The sequence below is a fragment of the Dendrobates tinctorius genome, unplaced genomic scaffold (assembly GCF_039654945.1).
Source record: "Dendrobates tinctorius isolate UK_male_01 unplaced genomic scaffold, ASM3965494v1 ptg000069l, whole genome shotgun sequence".
Classification (NCBI taxonomy): domain Eukaryota; kingdom Metazoa; phylum Chordata; class Amphibia; order Anura; family Dendrobatidae; genus Dendrobates; species Dendrobates tinctorius.
This window is the reverse complement of record NW_027361737.1, coordinates 7,488,474-7,514,990: the sequence shown is the minus strand read 5'-3', so window position 1 is coordinate 7,514,990 and position 26,517 is coordinate 7,488,474. Positions and strand designations below refer to the sequence as shown.

General features: G+C 41.1%; 1 protein-coding gene across 1 annotated transcript in view; it reads right to left on the bottom strand.

Moving 5' to 3' along the window:
- CLSTN2 (calsyntenin 2) overlaps nucleotides 1-25,510 on the bottom strand; it is a 1,499,677-nt gene extending 1,474,167 nt beyond the window's left edge. The window contains exon 1 of the mRNA XM_073581085.1: nucleotides 25,202-25,510. Within this exon, the coding sequence (XP_073437186.1) occupies nucleotides 25,202-25,268 (67 nt within the window). The 5' untranslated portion in view covers nucleotides 25,269-25,510. The remainder of the gene's footprint in view (nucleotides 1-25,201) is intronic.
- Nucleotides 25,511-26,517: the final 1,007 nt, after the last annotated feature.

Here is a 26,517-nt window from a genome sequence, read left to right as displayed (position 1 = left end):
GGAATATCATCCTGGCTCATTCAAGACAGATTGGAGGGGGGAGAGTTTGGTAAGAGGGAGACCGATTAGAAGAGAGGTACAATAGTCTAGATGAGAATGAATACGAGAAACAGTAAGAGCTTTTGCAGAATGAAAAGTAAGAAAAGGTCGAATTCTAGAAATGTTTTTGAGGTGCAGATAATAAGAGTGAGCCAGAGATCGGATGTGGGGGGGCGAATGAAAGTTCGTAGTCAAGTATGACCCCAAGACAGCGGGCATGTTGCTGGGGAGTAATGGTGGAACCACACACAGAAATGGCAATGTCGGGTATAGGTACATTAGTAGAGGGAGGAAACACAAGAAGTTCAGTCTTTGACAGGTTGAGTTTCAGATATAGTGAGGACATGATGTAAGACACAGCATTTAGACAATTGCTGGTGTTTTCTAAAAAGGCAGGCGTGATATCAGGAGAAGTGTATAATTGGGTGTCATCAACATAGAGATGGTACTGGAAACCAAATCTACTGATTGTTTGACCAATAGGGGCAGTATACAAAGAGAAGAGAAGGGGACCTAGAACCGATCCTTGAGGAACCCCAACAGTAAGGGGAAGATGAGAGGAGGAGGAACCAGCAAAAGATACAGTAAAGTAGCGGTCAGAGAGATAGGAGGAAAACCAGAAGAGAACGGTGTCCTTGATGCCGATGGAGCGGAGCATGGTGAGGAGGAGTTGATGATCCACAGTGTCAAATGCTGCAGAGAGATCCAAGAGAAATAGCATGGAGGAGTGACCATTAGATTTACCTGTTAGTAGATTATTAGAGACTTTAGTGAGGGCAATTTCAGTAGAGTGCAAAGAGCGGAAACCAGATTGGAGAGGGTCGAGAAGCGCGTTATCAGAGAGATAGCGGATTAGACGGGAGTGGACCAGTTCCAGAAGTTTAGAGATGAAGGAAAGATTAGAGACAGGTCTATAGTTAGCAGCACAGTACCAAAACCTTCATCTAAAGAGGATTCAATTTTGAAATCGGTTTAACACCAGTACAGAGCTTGCTCAGGAATGGCAGCAGGCAGGTGTCAGTGCATCTGTATGCACAGTGAGGTGAAGGCTTTAGGAGGCTGGTCGGTTGTGAAGGAGGGCAGCAAAGCCATTTTTCTCCAAGAACATCAAGCAAGGACAGACAGACAGATAAATTTAATAGAATTTGACGCAAATGTGTTTTACATCAAATCGATTTTATCATCTCTAGTCGCAGGTCATTTCTTTCTGCTTATGTAATAGGCTAATCCAAAAACTCCTCCTTCTGTGTAAGAAATGTAATACCTATATCCCTATCTGACATGGAGCTAAACAAGCCCTTATTATAAAATGTAATGGTTAAAATTAAATTTTTCACCAATTAGACTGAATTGTGTAATGTGTATAATGCCAGAAATCACAGCTGAAATTGATATTGACTAGTATATCTTTAGTGAAAGGCGCATACTGTACTTGAACCCTCATCCATCACTATGGAAAATTCACTACACAAATTATGCAATTTTTAATGCTTCCTTTAATATCCCTGCATGAGGTTTGACTTTTGAAAGCACTCGTCACTATGCACATTAATTTGGGGTAATGAGTAATAGTAAATAACTGCATGATTGTAATCTTTAATATTTTTTTGTCCACAATTGTATTTGTTCAAAAATTCATTTTTAGACATCTTCAAATTACCATAAGCTGCGCTGTGACAAGAACACGATGAAGAACAAGGTCTTGTTGACTGTTCTCAACTGCCCTCTAGTGGTCAATGTGGAGAGAAAGTCACCAAACCCCAGAGTTACTACTAACACAGCGTATTTTGGAGCGAAACTCATACAGTAAATATTGTTTCAATGAAAAACCCACAAAGACATTATCTAAAATACTTGCCCAAAATAAATGCAGAAGCTCACGTAAAAAAAAACCAGTAGCATCTAATGAACATGAATGCATTATTTTTAGACAACTTCTGTATATTTGACCTACATTTGATTATTAGATAAAACATACCCAGTAAAATGCAGAAAAATATTAGACATTACAAGAAAATGTGATTTTGTACTCCATTATGATTACAGCAAATGAGTCAATTAATCATTAATAGCGTCATCATGACAATAGTAATTGTGGCACAGGTTGCATGGATACCTTAGTTATCGAGTAAAGAGCAGGATGCTATATTCAGACCACGGGTGTATAAAGTACGTGGTCAATATAGACGAGTATTAGCAGGTTTGGTCTGATTAATTTGCTATATGGCGCCATTTTATTTGGCAGCGCTATACACAGATTACTATCACTAACAGCATTCCATTCGGGATCTCCGATAAAAACTATGATAAATTCATAGGAAGCTACTAAACTAATATGTTATGGAATGTGAGTGGATGAGGATGTCTCATTTTGGATTTTAAGCTAAGATCCTTTTTCCAGAGAAATAATTACGGTATTCTGCTGACCGTCCATCTGTATCGAACCGGCGCAAGTCCTGTTTTAAGCTGATTGTAAACATTGTTGTTACCATGACACACATAGGACTCATCATCAAGGGCCATAAAGGTCATCATCTTGGACCCTAGTGAGAAGTCATCAACGTCAAAGTTATCTCCATTCTTTTCATGGTCCTTAGGGTCTTTTTAGAGGAGCCTACTTTCGGATTGGATGCTGTCAGTTTCCCAAAAGGACTGTATATTGATCAATGCAAGTGAATAGGGTAGTTCGTATTCACACGTATTGGTTCACATATAGAAATTGCACCACGCATTACTCTAATCCCATTTTTCGGATCTCACTCAGCCATTAAACTCGACGGGTGCATATATTATCGGATGGCATACAAAAACCATGCTTATGTGTTTGTTTTTAGCAAATCCATTGCAATTATAAACATAAGAAACTGTATTTGGCCTTGTCTAATTTATAAAGGGTACCTGTCACCAGGTTTGTCACCGGGTTTCAGCCCAGTCATACAGCATTCTAAGCCCGCAATCCAACCTGCAAGATTGGCTGGGCATCACTGATATTGGTCCGGTGGCTCCCTTCTTCTTGCGATGCCGTCCTCTCTTTTGCTTCATGCAGATGACGCTTCCTACGTCATCCACACAGTGTCACGCTCCGGCAGTAAAGGGTTGTTGTGCGTATGCGCCGAGACTCTTTGACCTTTCCTGGCGCATGCGCACTGCAGTGCTTTGCTCTGCTCTTAACCACTTATCACTGTCAGAGGACCCTGAAGCCTCAAAAAAATCCTTTCACCTCCAACCAGATAAATAACTTCACTGACTGAGGTGGAACAAATAATACATAACTTTTAATAAACTTGACAAAATAACAGATCCACCGTATTTTATAACAGCCTGACCTTCACTAACAATTGCTAGGTAATGGGCACTAGTAAAGTCTGATGTATAGCAAATACCTAAAAATCAGGAATCAATTTCTTACAGGTAACTCCAGTTAATGATTCAAAGCTGAGTCCCGAGGGTCAGAAAGTGCATCTTTGCTAATTGCACTTCACCCACAAACAATTGGCATTTATCTGTTATTATAACTTTTGTCCTTCTTCATGGACCAGATACATACCATGATTAAATCCCAAATCAAATATATGATCAAGGGATAAATACAAAAATTACAGTCTGCCCAAAGTGGTTAACTCCCAAAGTGTAATCTCAATTTCATAAAGAGAGGAGAGGGTTGCATAACATAACTATCCATCCCTCCTCTTAACCTGACTGGTGTTGTTAATTTTTAGACTGCTCATTTATAATTCCAAAACGGACAAAAAGCCAAGGGAGGAGAAAAAAAATTGGCAGAGGGGGAGAGGGTGTTTTTAATTCCTTTTAACTTCCCACCCATACACCCATTCACCCCAGCTTAGCAAGCACACGTAACCCCTTCCGGGAATTAGACCATTTTAATTTGAGTCAAAAGCATTGGGCTGTGATACTAAAGCCCCTAATGTCTGTGCCATCACCTCAATTATCCCCTTTCAAGGGTTTAGATCATTATAAAATGAATTATAAGCTCTGAGCTATGATACTAAAGCCTCCCCCCGCTTCTGCCCTCTTGCCTCAACGCGTTTCACCATTTCCAATATTTATGGGATCATCAGGAGGCTATTTAGTGTTTTCTGCGATACATGTGCATGATAAGGCCGCACTGGAGCATACCACTCACAGGCACGATAAGAGTCGCGTGTCGGCACGGACACCTGGTATTTAACAGCATCGCTCCGCCTTCCACTTCTGACATGCATGCACATCGACCAATCATGGGCTCCCTACCATGGAGCCAATCCAAGTCTACCACGTATGATGCACAGGCCTCTGCGTCAGCAGGAAGTCGGCTGTTGCTTGGATACAGATAATCAGAGTCGAGGAGGAAGTTAACCCTATAAGTTGCATTTGGCGCCATTTGCAGCATAAAAAATGCTGCGTCCCGATATAAAGCAGAGCTATTATGCCACAGTTTAAGGTGAGGGCTCTAAAACCGCACTCGGATTTACAGGCACACAATCCGGGCGCTCCTGATATTTAAGAACCACTCACCATATATATTTCACAGACTCATTAGTATCAATATAAAAATACCAAAAATAGCTGAGGTCACAACAGGAATACAGCCATCGTCCCATAACACAAAATAAACTCAGGGATTTTTTTTTCTCTGCTCTTTAACTGGGCAGAAAAAGTACGCCTGCGTAGGACTGCGATCCTGGGAGGACACTGTGCGTAATAATATAATAATAATCTCTTTATTTATATAGCGCTAACATATTCCGCAGCGCTTTACAGTTTGCACACATTATCATCACTGTCCCCGATGGGGCTCACAATCTAGATTCCCTATCAGTATGTCTTTGGAATGTGCAAGGAAACCAGAGAACCCGGAGGAAACCCACGCAAACATGGTGAGAACATACAAACTCCTTGGAGATGTTGCCCTTGGTGGGATTTGAGCCCAGGACCCTAGCGCTGCTAACCACTGAGCCACCGTGCTGCCCTGACATAGGGACTCATCATCCACGCAAAGCAAAAAGGAAGATGGCATCGCAAGAAGAAGGGAGGCACCGGACCAAGACACAACACCCCTCGGACCGGACCGCCCCACAGGGGTATAAAAAAAGGTCTTTTTCTTGTCTTGCAGGTCAGGTTGGGAATTTACATACAGCATACTAAATATTAGAATGCGTTATATGAGGGCTGAAAGGTAACTGGTCTTATCTCATATGGGACAAACCTGGTGACCAGTTCTCTTTAATGATGTAAAGGAAGAGATGCCATATGAATGTCAAAAATGGACGTGCAGTTGGCATATGAATGAAAAACATCCATTTTTACTGGTCAAAAATTGTCAATTTTTCATATGGCCATCTGAGCTCAGCCTTAATGGTCCATTATTGTGTCAGAACCTGAGTCAATTTATCAAGGATCCTTGAGTTCTCTGGGGTCTCTGAGCTGCCCTAGAGCGATACTGATATCAGACATGACAACTATACGTTTATACGAGGCATATAAGCGCGCATTATGTCCACTAGGTTGTCACAAACACATCCCAACGCAAGGTCAGGCCAGCTGCTAATATATGGAATATTTCTTACAATTTATACATTTAGCTGCATAGACAAAAGACCTCTTCCAGATGTGATCTGCTTCATTCTTGAATTGTTCCTCTCAGAGATTTTCCTGCACTAACGCTGTTGTGTGATATCGCAGGTTCTCTGATTCTCCGATACATTCTCCAGAACACGACATAGGAGGATGTGAAAGGTATCAACGCAAAAACCTGCACTGTTCTTACACCATTTCCCAAATGTAACCAGAAAATAGTTTTACCGGTATCAGTTTTTTATTTACTAAGGCAACAACAAATACACAAAAAGACAAATAACTAAACAAAAACTGTTTTACTTGTAAAGACATAATAGCAGCAAAGCAAGATCGGTATTCAAAATATTATACAAATAAATCAAAGTCCTCAGGTAACCTAATCTGAGAGCGGCTTGATGCAGAGACAGAGACCCTCATTCCAGTGATGTGTTACTTACGAGACCCGCTTTGCGTAGTTCTGATACTCTCTGGCTGATAAGACAGTGATTTTAGTCCTCCATATTCATGATTGACAGCTTTCTGCCTATGCACAGTGTACACACAAAGTTGCAAATCAGTGGTGTGAGCAGGGTAATACAAAGCTAAGTATTCAGAGAACTGGTAGATCTGCAGCAGACAAAACATTGATTTTAATCAAAAGAAGGTGATCTGACAATAGACTCAACCCTCGAAAGTGATCTATATGGGTCGCAGGTCAAAGAAAATTGAATAAAACGATTTCTCGATATCTATGTTTCCATGTCTGCTTCCAGAAAAATCCACCTTTCTTCATAATATGTGAAAGATCTGCTTAGGGCTATGTGCCAGACACTGATCTGTGTGAGAATCTAACTCCAGAGGTTATTTTAAATGTAAAGGCGAGATTACCAGTGTGAGACACGCAGATCAGGAGAGCAGTCTGTCAGTCATTACATGTCTCACACTGGTAATGCCCCTTTTAAGTTAAAATAAGTGTTGGAGGCAAATTCTCAGGGAAATTTATGTATGACCCTCAGATCGCAACAGATCTTTTACATAGTATGAAAAATATGGATTTCTCTGGAATAAGTCATCAGTTCACAGATATCAAGGTATCATTTTAGTAACCTCCCTATACCTACATGCCCTTATAGACGGCTTACCTTTAAAGCAACTCTTCACTTTGAGAAGGAAAAGTGACTATATATTTCTCTGTCTTATGTCCTATCCATCATTCTACCTAGTGTCATGAATTTGCCTCCTCCTGCCGCCTCCTCCTCTCACACCGGCTTCCCATTACTTCTGCTGCAGTATTATGGGGAGTACAGTGCTAAGTGTGAACCAGGCCTCACTGTCTGATCCTACAGTATAGGAAAGGCATGTGAGGCATAGGTCAGATTCGTCACTGCACACCCTGTAACACTAGTACGATCATCTTGGAAGCAGGACGAAAAGATTGCTAACCAAGGAAGCAGTGGGAGACAAACAGAAGGCACCATAGGGTGACTGGACATGACAAATGTAGTCACTGTTCAGTCCTAGGGTGAAGAACTGCTTTAAGTACAATTGTCTATGCTTCTATGCATTAAATGGACCATTAAGGAACTGGTGTACACATTTTTAGGCAAGAATGCCATTTTGCTGAACAAAAGATATTTTGGACTTAACACCCCACTGCAGTGGTTTTTTAGTTTATTTCAGCACTGCAGTGGTATGACTAATGTCTGTCCCTTGCCCCCAGTAATATGCTTAACAGCCGGCACCTTATTCTTTTCCTAGCACAGTTCCAATCCATTTCCGACATCTTGTGACCACATCTCCCGACTGACCAGAAACCTCAGCGAACGGTCACAAGCTCTCAATACAAGTCGTTCTGACTCTCATAGACTTATATTGTGAAGCGACCTCGGTCCACCCAGCAAATAACCATCCGGATAGTTGCATCCAGCAGAATATGACCGGAGCGGCGCTGAGAACAGCCACAGATAGCGGCAGATAAATATCCTTATTAAAGCTCCACACCGGCTATATATATACAGTATATCTGGTGTAGAGCTTTAATAAGTCTCATACAAAGGAGCGGCCTATTCCACAGCTCACATTCATAGTAGTTATTAAAAATTACTTCAATTATTTCTTCCGCCAGGCATTAAATGCATCACTTTGGCATCAATGCTCCGAATATTTACAGTAACCCAATTCTCCACACAAGTTTACAGTGTCATTTTCCAGGACTGGAACGAAGACAAATCTTTACTGCAAGCCGTTAAGAAGAAACATTGCTAGATTCCACCTGAGATATATCTCCATGCTGAACGAAGAATAACATTCGGAGGCCGGCTACACAAAATAATGAACCATCATCCATATTCTCAACAGTTTAAGGCTTAAACTCAACAAACACGGCAGCAGCCGACAGCATCAGATACTACAATCTGTGTGATGTACTGGAAAACAAAGGTATCAGATATAAGGAGTTATGGTGTACCAGTCATAGGCGGGTAGTGAAGGCAGCAGTTATATGGCTAGTATTCAAAACATTGTAGTCTGGGAATTTGTTATGGCCACTCAAACTGAAACAGACACGTGTTGAGGCTATGTTTGCGTTAAAGAGCTAGAAATGAGTTGGGATCTGGGGACCTGAAGGTGTCTCAGCTGAGCAGCTTCAATAGTTTCAATTGACCACATGTCAGTGAAGAGCTGTATATTATGTCCTTATCTCTTACCGATTTGTTCGCCTGGAATGTCAAACTATTGAAGCTGCACTGCTCGGACACCTTCAATTCACCAGGACTAAGGGTACTATACGCACCAGAAACGTGCAGGTGATACACGCTGATCAGTGCACTTATTCTGCTGTTATTATTGTCTGGAACTTTTCACATCATCTTGAGCTGGATCTCCTCTATATCCTTAGCAATTTGTTGTCTATGGCACTTGCCATGTTCTGGGATCCATAGGATGTCTTGCTGCATGCATGAGTTGTCTATATCCCCGCTTTGTGATCTCATAATGTGGTACACATCTTTTCTGGGTAATTAAAGAACTTGCTATTCTCTGCAAGTCTAGTTTTTGCTAAAAATAAATCGAAGCTGGTGAATTCCAATTTCAAAAGGTTCACACATCTCTACATATAATCTATTAACTCTTAGCTGTACTGGATAAAGCTTTTTTGGGGGAACACAATAAAATAATTACATTGGCTCCTTATAAAAATTAATTGGGATAGGTTTGAGTACCTTTTGGCCACTGGTGTCCATTTACCTTTCTTGTTTCTAGATCGACTTGTTTAAAAAAGTATTTACCTCCTACATGGACTAAAACTACCATTTAGTCTAGAAGGTAAAGGTGTCAAAACACACAATACATCAGACCTTGCTGTATATGGGTCTTCACACATGCAAACGTGAGTGAACAAATACTGGCCCATTTTCACCACTGAAAGAACCTACAATGGGCATGTAAGCATCAGAGCTGGAACATGGAGCAATGAGAGAAGGTAATCTGGTCTAAAGACTCACTTTTTTACATCAAGTTGCTACCGAGGAGTGTGTGTGTGTGTCATGTACCTGCAGAAGAGATGGTTCTAGGAAGAACTTTGAGAAGGAGGCAAGCGAGCAGAGACAATGTGATGTTCTGGGCAATGTTTTTCTAGGAGAGCTTGGGATCCTGCCTTTCATGTGGATGTCTCTTTGACATGGACCATCCATCAATACATTGTTACCGACCAAACACACTCCTTCATGGCAACAGTATTTATCAATGGCATTCGTGCCTTTCAGCAAAATAATGAGTCCTGCTGGACTGCAAACATTTATCAGGAATGGTTTAAGTAAGATAACAAAGAGTTCAAGGTATTGACTTGGCCCCCAAGATCTCCTAGATGTCAATTCTAGTCATCATCTGTGGGATGTACTGGAAGAACAAGTGCAATCACAACATAGGGGACTTTCAGTGGTTGGACATCATTAGAAACATGACTGCTTTACGGTCTACAGGTTGTGGTTGGTCTTACAGCTCATCACCTGTAGAGACACGTAGGATGCGGTTTATGAAAAAGCAGCTATATTCTTGTGCTGTAATTTTAGACAACCACTGTTAATGATCTGCTAATGTCTTGGTGCCAGATATTACAAGTCACCTTGAGAGCTGTCCGAGCTTTGATGGAACAAAGCTGTTGTGCGGGATCTGCACAGGCAGACGGCTAAATATACTGTATATATATAAATATACTGTATATATTTACAATAATATATACACATACATGTTCTGTATGTGTATTGGCATTTTCCATCCCAGCTACAGTAGTCACCATTATCGGAACAATCCCACTAGGCAGAATGAAGCAGTTTACGTCTACCAGACGTGTTTGTGATACGCGTTGACATGCGACAGTTACCATTCTCTCTGCATGTGTCATATCTTTCTGTTCAATTTTCGACAACCCCCGATATGTCCTGTGTTTTTCTCACGACGTGTTTCCCCATCACAGGCTGCATGATTAGAAACCTTGGACAGCTCTAGCTGTAACTATGCTACTGACTTTCCCGAGCATGATATGTCTACACAGCTCTATGCCAACCTAGGAGCGAGAAGAAAACAGGAGGACGGCACAACCAATTTACCATATGAGCCTTGATTCATCACAGCTTCCCATGGGACCTAATTATTATCACAGTGTTCACGTCTTCTCCTTCCTTGCTGCTTTAATAATTTGTTTACTTATAAAAGAGAAGAAATCAACATATGTCTTAGAGGACAGCCTCATTCAAAGCTGTAAAAATGGGGTTTATGAATGTCAGCCTTGGACGGCAATAAAGGACACGTGATACCATACGCTGAATGCAGAAAGCAGCCAACTGGCACATGGAAGCTAATTATATTCTGTTCTATAGACATAGGCACTAAAAAGCCTGCCGTCTGTATCTGTACTTTCCATAATCCACAGAAATCAGGCTACGTAACATGTATATAGCATTATGGGCTTACATAGTGGAGAAGGAACGGGAGTTGCGAACTAACAATTTGTTAGCAGTCGGCACGAGCAAGAAAGAGCGAAGATACAGAATTCCCTGGGAAAACAGAAAGAGAGCGGCACTGATTTACCATTGCCTTTATATGTTTTGGAATAGAAAGCTAACCACAAAATATTTATCAAACAGAAAAGCCTAAAATAAAAAACATACCATTATTATTATCATTATTTCGATAGTGAACAGTACAATAATAAGAATGCATTTTTTTATTATAATCATCATTCTACATTAATAATTTATGTGGTTTTGAAGATTCGATAACCTCAGTACAAATCTCAATATATATCTCTATGAAAGGCACATAGGTGATATTAAATTAAATAATGTGACCGGCACAAAAAAATATTAATTGACATCGGGTGGGTGGCTCGACTAATTTTATGTTAATTCTCTTAACTGTACTTTCAAGTAACTTTTCAGACTATGCCATCTTCTTTGTACATGAGGATTAACAACCTCTCGGGTCATTATATGTTTTATATCCTACATTTTCACCTGTTAAAGGGAATGTGTCCCCTGGTGTCTGCTATGTAATCTAAATGCACTGTAATGTAGGAGCAGAGACCCTGATTATCGGGATATGTCACTTACTAGTATGCGTTATTCTGTCTTAATACCATCAGTATATTATCAGCAGGAGATTATCGCTACAGGACAACCATCCTCCTACATCTGAGTCTAACCCCCTTCCCACCATTGATTAGCAGCTTTCGGTAACTATACAGTGTACACAGAAATCTGTGGTGTGGGCAGGCTATACACAGCTCAACAACTGAGCTCCACTATAACTGAACCGAGAAATCTGTGACTATCATAACTGCTTCACCCAGTAAACTAAATGATACATAGTTGGAATCAGGGTCTCTGCACCTACCTTATGCTGCTGTCATATTTCCTAGCAAAAACCTGCTGACATATTCCCTTTAATATGAAAACGACTTGATCTGGCGACAGGAGACTAACATCTATGATCTCTACCATACACACATAGACAGATGGATTTCTGCTCTTAATTCCTTTTTTTTCAAACACAGAGAGAAGCTGCAGTAGATTGTAAGAAATTATTTAACAGTGGTAAGCTGCCTTGACGTGAGATAACTTGTGGAAAGCTCAGCACAAGCTTTTTGTGTTTCCTCTGCCTGTTTCCTCTCCTCACTCCTTCTTTCTCCTCCCCTCTCCATATGGTATATTAGGCACATGACACTACAGAGAGCTGGCAGCTTGCCTGTACTATTGATTTATGCCAGGTTTGTAGAAAATACGGTTCCATTTTAAGTGACGCATCTTTTTTTACTGAAGTTGTGGGATGTGAGTCATAACCTTAGCTACATCTGTATATGTCACTACCCAGCAATGCGTTGTTCTGACATCTGAAGGTCTGACTTTTTGTTCAGAAGAAAGAACACAGAATATGTGATCCTGCCACTATATATATAGTTGATGACCAACTTATTATTTATTAGGTTTCTATAAACTTAATAAAAATATCTTTATGAGTCACGACGATAATCTTTACTACATCTGTATAAGCCTTTGTTCTTCCACTGTGTGGTTGTCACATTTGCAGGTAGGATTTCGTGTTTAGAGGAGCAATATACACGATGGATTCTTGGAAATATATATATATATATATATATATATATATATATATATATATATATATATAGTTGTAAAACCTATTGTGGTTTTTATGGACATTTTTTATGTAACTCAATCCAAAACCACTGTAAATTTTTCAATAATTTAGCCTTAAATTGGAGCTGTCAGTTTAATACGCTTCCCCAACACCAGAGAACATATGAGGGTCTGTCAACCTTCAAGGAAATTAGATTAGCGGCAGACATGTCTATGGTCAGCTTTACATCCATTATTCATTTCTCCCTTAGTAGCGATTTAATTATGACTATGTTCTATAGTATATAGTGGAAACCCCCATGCTGGATGATAAACAGTGCAGGGAATCAGCTCTTTAACATCTGCTTTGGTCTCACATTTGTTGTACCCAAAATATTATAAAATATTCTCAAAATGATTTACAGACTTTAAAGATCTTTAGAGGTGATATCTGCTTTGGGAATGGGTAACAGACTGTAATTGTGCTTTGCCGATGAGACACATAACGTAGGCTCAGATGTAAATATAGCATCTCACACTAGCTACATACTGTGGTCGTGTAAGGCGAATGAACCCAGCGGCCTTCCAACGTATATCATGTACGCGGGGCCATGACCCTGTCACTAATTACTCGCCTCCTGGCAATGGCAGCGCAGCCTCTGATTGGCTGGGGAATAGAGGAGAAGGAGCTGAATACAGGATTTCTTACAGTGTTAATCATTCCAGGACTGAGAGGAAGGTGTAATACAATATGTCAAAAAATACACAGGATTCTGCTTTAATTCTGAAAATCTAAGTATATTCAAGAACGCATTGTATACATTGGGATATCGGTGAAATTAGATTATCCATTTACATTTAGCAAAATCATTTAAAAAAAAGAACTCAACACTACCAAACAGATGTAGCAGTGCTGAAAGTACTATTAAGTCCACATTCTTCTCGACCTTTCTGCAGCTTTCGACACTGTTGACCACCGTCTCCTACTCCATAGGCTCCAGTCACTAGGCATTAAGGACACTGCTCTCTCCTGGTTCTCTTCCTATCTCTCTGACCACTCCTTCAGTGTTTTGTTCGCTGGCTCCACGTCATCTCCTCTTCCTCTTGCTGTCGGGGTACCTCAGGGCTCAGTCCTTGGCCTCCTTCTCTTCTCTCTCTACATGGCCCCAATTGGACAGACCATCAGCAGATTTGGCTTTCAGTACCATCTTTATGCTGATGATACACAACTATATATGTCATCCCCCGACCTTACCCCCGCTGTACTACAGAATGCCATTGACTGTCTGTCCGCAGTCTCCAACGTCATGTCAGCTCTCTATCTGAAACTTAACCTCTCAAAAACTGAACTTCTTCTGCTCCCGTCACCTACTAACCTCCCTAAATCTGACATTTCCCTTTCCGTGGGTGGCACCATAATAACACCCTGGCAGCAGGCACGCTGTCTGGGTGTTACGTTTGACACCAACCTCTCCTTCACATCCCATATACAATGTCTTGCCCGCTCTTGCCACCTACACCTAAAGAACATCTCCAGAATTCGCCCTTTTCTCACCATGGAAGCTACAAAAACCCTCACTGTAGCACTGATCCACTCACGCCTGGATTACTGCAACGCTCTATTAATTGGCCTCCCCGCTACTCGACTTTCCCCTCTCCAGTCCATACTTAATGCAGCAGCCAGGGTCATCTACCTGGCTAATCGGTACTCAGACACGTCCGCTCTTCGCCAGTCCTTACATTGGCTGCCCATTCACTATAGGGTCCAATTCAAAGTACTTGTTCTCACCCACAAAGCTCTCCACAGTGGAGCACCCCCCTACACCTCCTCCCTCATTTCTGTCTATCGGCCTAGCCGACCGCTGCGCTCTGCAAAAGACTTTCGACTAACCTCTGCACCTCCCACTCCCGACTCCAAGACTTTTCCCGCGCTGCGCCAATCCTCTGGAATGCTCTACCACAAGAAATTAGGACTATCCACACTTTGCAGTTTTAGGCGCTCTCTCAAAACACATCTATTCAGAGCAGCCTATCACGTTCACTAATCAGTCATTTTATGTGCAAGTGTGAGTATGTGGCCAATTCAATATCTCTGTCCCCCACCTTCTCAAGATGGCTGGACCATCATTGTAAATACACACCTGTACTTTGTATCTCCCCCACCTCTTTGTAGATTGTAAGCTCTCACGAGCAGGGTCATCTTATTTTACTTTAATTACTGTATTGTTAACGTTGTTACTTATGACTTGTGTTTTGAAACTGTTAAACTGTAAAGCGCTGCGGAATATGTTGGCACTATATAAATAAAGATTACAGTATATGGTCTGTGTGTCCGTTTTCGCCATCAGTGTCATCAGGGTTTGGTCCGGTACCATAAGTGTCAGTGTCATTAGGGTGTCCATTTTTACATCAGGGTCATCAGTGTCTCCATTTTTACCATTAGGGTGTCATCAGTGTTTGGTCCGGTACCATCAGTGTCATTAAGGTGTCCATATTTACCACCAGGGTCATCAGTGTCTCCATTTTTACTATCAGGGTGTTATCAGTGTTTGGTCCGTATACCCGTTTTTTATCATCAGGGTGTCAGTGTTTGGTCCATATACCCGTTTTTACCATCAGTGTCTCCATTTTTACCATAAGGTTGTTATCAGTGTTTGGTCCGTATACCCCTTTTTTATCATCAGGGTGTTATCAGTGTTTGGTCCGTATACCCGTTTTTTATCATCAGGGTGTTTGGTCCATATACCCATTTCTACCATCAGGGTGTCATCAGTGTTTGGTCCGTATACCCATTTTTCCATCAGTGTCAATGTCTCCATTTTTACCATCAGAGTGTTATCAGTGTTTGGTCCATACGGACCCAAAAAGTGGGTATACACCCACTTTTCCCATCAGTGTGTCCATTTTTCCTATCAGTGTGTCAGTTCTTCCCATCAGTGTGTCTTCATTGTTTTTCATGGTCCAAAATATAAATTAATTTTCATCCTAAATCCCTATCTATTTAGGGCCATGATCTAAACAATTTTGTAACTTACTTTAATTAGAAATGTCCTATCCTTCCCTAACTACACTACCTTCTTTTCTTTTTTTTCTCTTACTTCCTTTTTGATTATGCTTTGTTTAAGAATTCTAGTGCATGCTGAGTTACTCAGACAAAGGAGGAACACACACACCGACAGTGCGCTCTGTTGTTGGCTCGTTACTGCTGATCTGAGCTGGTGAGAGTGCACTGTCAATATGCAGATCAAACACAGCACATTACGCAGGGACTAGCCTAGTTCTGAAATGAAGGTCACTAATGACTGTTCATTTCAGGGAGTGACTGCTGAAGATTCTTTGTCTGAGTTCCCCAGCATGCACTGGGATTCTCAAACAAAGCATCATCAGCAAGGAAGTAGGGAAATAAAGAAAAGCTGTTAGTGTAATTAGGGACGAATAGGGAATTTTTAATTAAACTGTATTAGAAAAAAGTTAATATTATAGAAATAAATAGATAGGGAATTAACTCTTTAAGAAAATATGCCCCATGTTTCCTTGATGTTTTCTCACTAACTTATGCATTTATTTTTATTCAGTCTTCTCATATTTGTTGCTGTCTGACTGTGTGGGAAATAAAACAAGTCTGTGCATTCTGGTGAAGCAGTCTGCTGTAAACTGGTGGGACTTTTACCGTAATTAACTCTTCAATACAAGCAATGGTGGTCGCTCATGCTCGTTGTCGAAAGAGGGATAAAAATACATCAGCCGTGACCTGCACATTCCACTGGGTAAAAGAACAAAACTAATATATATTCCATCAAAGAAGTTAAAAAAATCTTAGCTTTTGACATTTTTTACTCCAGTGTTTCATAAAAGCACCGATAACGGTTGTGCCAAATGAAAAATTCATCACGGCTACAGTACATTTGTACTTGTGACACACATACCGGATCTTACTGATACAAATATGCAATTCTGGGTTGAGTAAATACCATGATAGTTTCTTTATATAAAATATTTATCACCTTCCCTGGTTCCTAAGGTGGAAACCACCATAACTAGACATTGAAACTTTGCCTGCCTGTCACTTTTAATCTAATAGTTTATGCTGACATAACCATCTGGATTTTAATAATCTGTCCCAGATATGAGTTACTATTTCTTCTTCTGAAACTAGTAAGAGTGAAAAATGGTGTCATGCATCAAATCCCTTCTCCTCTGCTCCGTATTGACTTATTACGGCATGCAGATCCCACGATACCTTCCTTGACTGGCAAATGTCTAATGGCGCGCAATAGATCAATGGATTGATATGCAGAGTGTTCTGCAAAGGATTTATAGAGTATCCAATGCGGCACCGACACTATTCACATTGGTTTCTTGGTAGACGAATATTAAAAAAAAAATAGAAAAATATTCTTCACCTCCATTCACCTCTGTAGACAATTGATATACATTGTGAACAATTATGGAAATATCTATATGCTACGGGGGCGGGCGGCATCTTGGCTTCCAAAGCTCCATCGTTCCCCTCCCCACTATATTTGCCTCACTCTGCAGCAGCAGGATACAAGTTGAAGAGACGTTTACTGGGAAGAGTCCGCACTTATCTGGTGACAGCCCGTGGGCATTTCAATAACAGAGGCAGCACATCTACAAATAGGATAGGCTTTATAGTCCTCCCCGGGGTGCTGGATACGATGGCGTACACTGAGCCTCTGAGGCCCAGTCGGAAATATACCCAGTCTCATATTGTCAATTGCCTGAGGATATATAAAATAGATGTGCGCCAAACAGATATATATACTGTAGGGCTGATCTGCGAATCAGCAGCACAAACTACCACAAACGTGCTGACAAATATTAGCCATGATAGCAAAAAATAAAATATATGATGCTATGATGCTACACTGCAGCGCTATGGCTGCGCATGGATAAATATCACATCTAACATTCACAACTTACAAATTAAGGGTTGTTAAATCCATATATAGCCATGAACATTGCCGCCTCTGAAAGGGCTATACGAGATTAGAAAACGGAGATAATTTCATCCTAAAACAAAAATACAAATCTCTTAATATATTGCAGTCATCATATCATACAGCACTGTGTACTTACATTTCTTCACGTTGCCCTTCTTCTAAAGTTAATACTTCTGTTTTCCAATAGGTCTATGATGTCACATGATTGGAAAAATACTAGCTGACTCCTTCTAAGCTCTATGTAGAAACAGGAGGCCAATATTCCCTGTATGAGTCATGAATCACGGCAAAAGTCCCTGGCAGGGAAAGAAGGGAGCAACTGGGTCAGGAGGTGAAGAGGGAAAAGATTTCTGCAGGAACAAGACACTTCCTGTTTCTATATAGAGCAAAGAAAAGAGAAGAATTATCTGGGTAGAAAAGGAAATGGGCAATTGTAAGTACACAGTGATATATAATATGATGATTGTTATATATTAAGAGGATAAAAACTTTTGATCGTAGTGCTTCTTAAAAGGAGATGTCCACTACTAGGACAACCCCTTCTCAATCTGATTTTATTTTAATGGAGGCAAACAAACACTTATACTCACCTCCCATTCTGGAGCTGTTCCAGTGATGTTGGCTTCATGGGACTCACATGAAGTTTTTAAGTCACAAGATCCCTGCGTTCAATCAGCGCCGGCTTTACTGTCCCTGTGAATTGAACATCAACAGGCAGCCAGAGCTGTGACTACTCTCGGACTTTCTTGATTTTCGATTTCTTTGAAGGGGGGATAGTGAAGCCAGCGCTGACTGGGTGCTGGACTTGCGTGACATAAGAGCTTCATGCGAGCCCTGGGAGAGCAAGTGCCAACACCACTGGAATGGTGCCAGCATTGGAGGTGAGTGTAAAGGCCCCATCTCACATAGCGAGATCGCTAGTGAGATCGCTGATGCGCCACCGATTTTGTGACGCAACAGCGATCTCGCCTGCGATCTCGCTACATGTGACACATAGCGGCGACCGGCCCCCCTGCTGGATATCGCTGATCATGCTCGAATGTCCTGGGCCATTTTTTCATCGGCGGCGTTCCGCTGGCCAGCATGCATCACTGTGTTTGATGCCGACGATCGAACTCCTTGGCACCGCAGAACTCAGGGACGCAGGCTGGAATTGTTCAGAATAACTACTGTGTGACAACACACCAGCGATCCTTACCAGGTCGCATCTTTGTTGGGATAGCTGGTGCGTCGTTGAAGAGATCTGCCTGTTTGGCAGCTTACTAGCGTCCATGTAGCGACGCACCAGTGATCCCTACCAGGTCACATCGTTGTCGGGATCGCTGGTGCGTCGCTATGTGAAACGGGACCCTAAATGTTTTTGTTTTAATGGGGGCAAACATTTAGATTGAAGAGGGGTTGTCCTAGTAGCTAGGAGGATTCACAATTCTGCAGTCACACATAGTGACTGCAACTTTTCATTTTAGGACTGGACAATCTCTTTAAAATATCATAAATTAAACTATATTAAAATAATCTTGAAAAGAAAAACGTAAAACATTGAAGAAACAAGAAAAATATGGTAAATAAATATTGCACAGATGATAGATCATAAAATGTAATCTAATACTAGGGTTTGTGCACACTATGTCTTTTCAGGCAGATTTCCAACTGGGACCTAAATGGTAAAACTAGCATAACGCAGAGCAATGACTTGTGTGCACACGTTCAATCTGTAGTCACTTCTTTTTACAACTTTAAAAGCCACGATGAAATGCCTAAAAGCAATAGCAAGTGAAGAATGGACAGGCTATTTTTAATTTCATTATAAAAAAAATGCCAGAATGTTAGTGTCCGCAAAAGTTACTAAGACAACCGAGAAGACACTTCGGTAAAAACAATGCCGCCATTTTCCGGACGCTAAAAGGATTTCTTCACTTTAGACATTTATGACTTATACATGGGAAATCCTATTAATTTTTACATTGATGGAGCGTTCCACATTTGGGCTATCAGAGCTCCTCTACCAAGCCACTGTAGTTGGCAGCAAACACATAAAGATGACTAAATAATATAGAATAGGTTTCATTAAGGCCTCTTTCACACTTCCGTTTTTTACAATCAGTCACAATCCGCCAGGTTTTGAAAAAAAAACGGATCCTCAATTTTTTTTTGAGGATCCGTTTTTTTCCCATTGACTTGCATTAATGGCGGATTGAGACGGATTGCTGTCCGTTGCATCCGTTTTTTGTGAGGATCCGCCAAAAGTTGCTGTCCGTCACCATCCTCAAAAATTTCAAAACGGAGCTTGTAACGTTTTTTTCTCTGGCGGATCCTGCAAACACTGATTTAACCAGAATTTCTTTCTGGGTGCCGGACCAAAAAAAAAAAAAATATTCTCTCTCTCTCTCTCTCTCTCTCTCTCTCATCTGCAACCTTGGTTTTTCGAAGTAAAAGTTTGGGTACGACGTCTTGCGCGTTTCATGCTGCAATGACATTGTGCTGAGCCTGCTAATCAGAAAAACTGAGGATGTCAACAGGTATCTTTTTGCACAACTCTACAATAGGTCTCTGAAAAGTTTGGAAATAGCCGAGTAAAAGCTGTTTTTGTGGCACCATGAGATTAATAGAAAGATCCTTACATGTGCTCTTCTTTATCGAATGGAGGCTGGTCCCTTAGACATTAAGAAAATATTACACTTGGGTTCAAAGTCAATGATAATGATAATATCTATTAACTAAACTACCATTTTAGCAATTCCCTGATACTTTATGAAGGGGTCACCTAAGGGGAGACTATTTTTTTCAAGTGCCTACTAGTTTTGTTCTTTCAAAGAAGTCTCTTTATAGATATTCACAAACAGAACAACATTAGTGAGTTACTACATATACCGCCATTAATACAAGCAAATAAAACAAGCACAAAACAAATATTGGAGGCTTAAAAGGCTTTAAATCAAGCATTATAGGATAAATCCCCACAACTAACACAATCGGCATATCAAATTAAAAGGGAAGCGGAGCAGGTTTCCAAGACAGACTTCTAGCTTTTATCAATAAATGTATATGAGGCAGACCTCCACTTATGTATGAGATATCCGTAGATGGAGGAGGATATTACTTTTGTATTATTCAGAGGAATCAATTCAATGATATTTTACGCTATGACATTTGAATACACAATATTTAGACCAGCAGAATGTATTTCGGGCGACAGCTAATTGGTGACATTTTATCTAATACTCAGGTTGACTTCACTTCTGTATTGTAGTTTCTATGAATGGAAACCATGGTACATTACTCAGAGAAGCCCATAGCATTATAATGGGTACACGTGATTCTGCAGACAAACTGTGCTGCATCCAATCAAAATTGAGACAGTTGACAGCAAACACTTTGAATGGAACCTCAGATAAAAACGTGAATATGTCCCACGAGCATACTCACTGTAACTACCAGCATCTGAGGAGTGACAGGCTGTAGAACGCTGTCCTGTAGGATTGGTTGAATGTTACATTTGACAAAATAGTGCCCTTATGACTTTTCTTAATGAGGTATACCGCTAAGGTAATTAAGGGCTCATTCAAACACCAGTACACATCACTCAAGCGCCACCTTGTACTGTCCGCTTTTTCACTAATAGGAAAAAAGTGGAAAAACGAATGAAGCTCAGACCAAACTCTAATGAAATTCTGATGAAACTTGGTCTGTTTTGCTCATACGTCACAAAATCTGACGTCTGAATGAGTCCTAACAGTTGTCTGTCAAAGCCATGACTGATTTTCATTCCTTTTTCATCAATTACTTTTTATTTTGAATTCTCATATAGCACCAACATATTCCAGAACGCTTTACAGACACTGTGCTCACTCACTAGAATTTATAGCTTACTGTCATTGATCATTGAGTAGTGTAACTGCTGACCAGAGAAGAGCAGATTGTTGGAAATACACATTTCCAAGCTTTGATGAATCTTCTCCAAAAATTCGATTTGCTGTGAATTAATTCAAGAGAGATCATTAGACTTGAAGTCGATCCTCCACAGGTCACTCCACTCAACTCTACTGTTGACAGATTTAAAGCACAGCTCCAGTGTTTTTTTTTTCATTGCATTGCTGGAGTTGTTCTACTAATGTAAGACCCCTACCCTTAGTCTTATGCTTACCATCCACCATCTTCTGGATTACTCCAATGTTTGCTGGAGCGAGCCGTTGGTCACTTTTCAATACAAGTAAAAGACAGCCTGGTTCTGGATCTCACAGACTAACACTGAGAGCTTGTGACTATCAGCTCTGATTTCTGGTCAGTCAGTCAGAAGTTGCGGTAACAACTTGGCGGCGCGGAACAGGAGTGACGCCGGTAAGATCTGAAGATGGTTGATGAGAAGTATAATATTAGGTGCAGGGATCTTATGTTACTAGCACCACTCCAGAACTGAAGTGGTGCGTTAATTATGACATTATCTTCCATCTCATTACATCTTGTGAATGATTTTGACCAAGAGTCCATAGAAAACATTATATCATGATGTACTAGGCAGTGATAGATCAGTCACCAGCAGCCAAATGATGGTTTCCATGTTGTACATGGTAAATGTGGTCTCAGAAATGAAAAATAAAGCTACAATGTCATATACACTCACTGGCCACTTTATTAGGTACACCTGTCCAACTGTGTGTTAAGACTTAATTTCTAATCAGCCAATCACATGGCGGCAACTCAGTGCATTTAGGCATGTAGACATGGTCAAGACAATCTCCTGCAGTTCAAACCGAGCATCAGTATGGGGAAGAAAGGTCATTTGAGTGCCTTTGAACGTGGCATGATTGTTGGTGCCAGAAGGGCTGGTCTGAGAATTTCAGAAACTGCTGATCTACTGGGATTTTCACGCACAACCATCTCTAGGGTTTACAGAGAATGGTCCGAAAAAGAAAAAAAATCCAGTGAGCGGCAGTTCTGTGGCCGGAAATGCCATGTTGTTGCCAGAGGTCAGAGGAGAATGGGCAGACTGGTTCGAGCTGATAGAAAGGCAACAGTGACTCAAATTGCCACCCGTTACAACCAAGGTAGGCAGAAGAGCATCTCTGAACGCACAGTGCGTCGAACTTTGAGGCAGATGGGCTACAGCAGCAGAAGACCACACTGGGTACCACTCCTCTCAGCTAAGAACAGGAAACTGAGGCTACAATTTGCACAAGCTCATCGAAATTGGACAGTAGAAGATTGGAAAAACGTTGCCTGGTCTGATGAGTCTCGATTTCTGCTGCGACATTCGGATGGTAGGGTCAGAATTTGGCGTAAACAACATGAAAGCATGGATCCATCCTGCCTTGTATCAACGGTTCAGGCTGGTGGTGGTGGTGTCATGGTGTGGGGAATTTTTTCTGGGCACTCTTTGGGCCCCTTGGTACCAATTGAGCATCGTTGCAACGCCACAGCCTACCTGAGTATTGTTGCTGACCATGTCCATCCCTTTATGACCACAATGTACCCAACATCTGATGGCTACTTTCAGCAGGATAATGCGCCATGTCATAAAGCTCGAATCAACTCAGATTGGTTTCTTGAACATGACAATGAGTTTACTGTACTCAAATGGCCTCCTCAGTCACCAGATCTCAATCCAATAGAGCATCTTTGGGATGTGGTGGAACGGGAGATTCGCATCAGGGATGTGCAGCCGACAAATCTGCGCCAACTGTGTGATGCCATCATGTCAATATGGTCCAAAATCTCTGAGGAATGCTTCCAGCACCTTGTTGAATCTCTGCCACGAAGAATTGAGGCAGTTCTGAAGGCAAAAGGGGGTCCAATCCCTTACTAGCATGGTGTACCTAATAAAGTGGCCAGTGAGTGTAGATCATATATAAAATGTTTCTTGACTTTTAGCCAATACAACAAGGGGGTAAATATCCTCAAAATGCACTATGTAATGCATTATTGTCAAAAACAATGTCACATCATATCATGCCACCCAAAATATAAAACCAAATGTATTTCAGGTGTCCTTTTATTTCATATACATTAGGTCATACAAAATAATAATAAATACATTTCAAACTTTTACATCATTTACTATATTAGTCATTGACTAGTTAAAATCTGTATACGAGCGTTTAATGACACCGCCAGCTGCCATCAATCATCTCTACAATATTCCCAGGACTTTTCTCTAATAATATTTAATCCCGTCATATTAACATGGAGCAACACTTAGCACCGAACACTAGAGATGTCTAATCTCTCTTACAAAAGCTCATAATATTACAGCAGGAAGCAATGGGATGCAGGACCGACTAGCCAATAAAGTAGATTCATAAACACGCTGTATATATAAGGACATTAGAATGGGCCGGCAAGTGTGAAAGCATAAGCCAACATTCCTAAAGGTCAAGACACAAGCCGTAAATGGTGCAATTTATCTTGCTCTTAATAATTTCATTATTCTTGTCTTTTGTATGACAAAACGTGTTTCCATTTCCAAGACTGAGTAATAAACAAATAAAATGAAAAAAATGCCATAAACACAAACCAAAACACAACACAGATCATAGCTGCGAAGTCCTGTAAACTGCTGGTGCTCAGTCCACATTACTGGACAAAAAAAAAGTGATTTCAATGGGATCCAGACACTGAATCACAACTTATTTCTACTTTTTGTGCACTTGCATACATTTACAGGCTGTAGGCTCACACTGAAGGATGGCGAAGGGAGGCTTGGAAGAAGACATCCAGAAAAACGTCTACCATCATGATCACCTTTAGATCTTACACCACACATGTTCCTACATCGCTGTGAAGGATCTAAGCTGGTTTTTCATTAGCTGAACTTTTGAAGGTTACTAGTGACCCATTAAGGTCAGGTTATACCTTACTGTCTCAAGAACTATTGACTCCTCGCAAGTAGTGAAAATCCAAGCAAGTGTAACTAATGCTTCACGCTCTATCCATACACCAAGTCACACTTGGACAATCTTAAGTGTCAACTAAGTTGCAAATTTATTTTTACGTGCAATCTCAATAAACCTCAAACTCTTTAGACCTTGATTACATCACATCTTTTTATTATCATGCTATACTATCTATCCAACATCCATCCATCAATCAATCTGATACAGCACATCGAAAACTGACATTAGCTTGGGCAAAGCAGCAAATCCAAAAATCCAAAGTACTTTTAACTTCCTAACTAATGTAAAGAAAAAAAAAAATCGAATCTTCAGCATAAAAGGCAAGTTTTTAATTACAAGTCAACATGCAAATGGAGTCCTAATCCCAGTCCCTGCCATATGTAGAAGGTCAAGCACAGACTATCGACTAAATGGGATTCTTCCAAATATTACTTTCCACCATTTAGTCATTGCTTATTAAGTGGAGCATGCAACGACAGTATGTCACCAGGTGACCCATAGACTTAAGGTAACACGCACACCTGTACAGGGAACACAAAGGGGAAACAGCCAGAAAGATCGCACTTCTACTAGCAGCAAATTAAGACCTTGAAACCAAATTGCATCATCATATATCAATACCAGGGGGATTTGGGCACTTCTTCAACTTAAACAATGACTTGGTGAAATCTAACACGAACAGATCTTTATTACACATATTAGCACACCCTTCCACATTATAACCAGCCAAAACCAGTGTTCGCGAAGCCTTCCGATGGGTACCAGGTTAGAAGTGAAATTGGGATTCCACTACTCCAGGTGTGGGCACGTTGCTGCACCGCTGCCATCAATCACAGAGCAGATACGAGTCTAGTTTACAAACACTCAGGACTTTAGACACCAGACACTACAGTAGACTTTTCTGATGTTTTCATGTAATAACCTTGAGAAGAGATGCGATAAACGATTTTGATAAGTGAGAAATCTGGAATCAGATCCCATGAGCTTCCAGCAGCACAATCCAATCCTCCAAAAGTATCACAGAATACAGATGATGTGCAAGGTTCATCTACAAGCATTGTATACAGGAGACCTGGTCTACAGGAAAGTCCCAGAGCTCCTGCCCAGGGATGAGCCTTCTTACCTTTAGTGGAGAGGACACTGCAGCCAACACCCAGGAAGAACACTGCTGTCACCCACTGAACTGACATCCTTCCGAGTGGAAAGGCAGAAAGTGCAGACAGAATCCCTTTCTGTAAAGCTGCTCCTGGTCATGCAAGATCACAGAGGCAGGCAGGCTGGTGATGGGGATGTAGCTGAGCTCCTTAAATCACAATGTAGGACAGCGCTCCTCCTTCAGCTGCTGCTATATTATATGCTTGTGCAGGGAGTGACAGAGGATCAGTGTCTCTCCCAGTCCCCCTTGCTAGTGATGCCCAGTAATTCTCAGCTCTCTGCTGATATTTCTTGTTCAGATCTGTCTGATGGCAATTTAAATCCCCTAGAAAGGCTCTCTCCTGCCACCTAGCGGCGCACGCCGTAGCTGCACAGTCGTAGAATGCAATGTATAGATTGCTGTCACCCTGTAAATTAACAGAGAAGTCTGTAGAGTAATGGAACGATAAATATGGGTATCATAGAGGGGCACAGATGATGAGGAACAAAGAAATATGAACTATGGCGGTATCTAATATTCATACTATGCATTAAAATGTGCCCAATAAATTAGCTGTTATTTGGCCATGCATGGTCTGAAAACCGTATAGCCGATATGTGCACAATTCACACTAATGATGTTTTATTTCTTAGTCTATTAACAGAAATGTAACTCACCCATCTGTTTTAGGGCTTTACAAGCACATTGTGTAATTGGCCTTATTATAGATGTTTTCTGATCTGTCCGGTCTCATATATCGCATCCAAATGATGGAATAAATTGGCTGAAGAGAGAACATTTTTTGGCTAAGTGCACACTACGCCTGTTGCCACTGTCTGGTGTATACGTCTGATAGTATAGAGAAAAGGACCAGCTAGTGTGACCAGGTACCAACCAAAAAACATATAACTAGAAGAAACTGTAAGGCTGTGTGCACACATTGCGGAATCTGCTGTGTTTTTTTCCACCCAGATTTAGGTAAATCCGCAGGTCAAGTGACTTGCATTTTACCTGCGGATTTAGTGCGGATTAACCTGCGGTTTTCCCCTGTGTTTTGACACCTGGTCATGGAGCAGGTGTCAAACCGCTGCGGATTCCACACAAGTGACATGCTGCGGATTTAAAACCGCAGCTAATCCGAGTGGAAAAATCTGCAGCATGTGCACAGCGTTTTTCAATTTCCATTGACTATAAAGGTACTGTACAATGCAGTAGAAACTGCTGCGGATCTGCAGGGCCAAATCCGCTGCGGATCCGCAGCAAAATCCGCAACGTGTGCACATACCCTAAGGTTGCACCTTGAA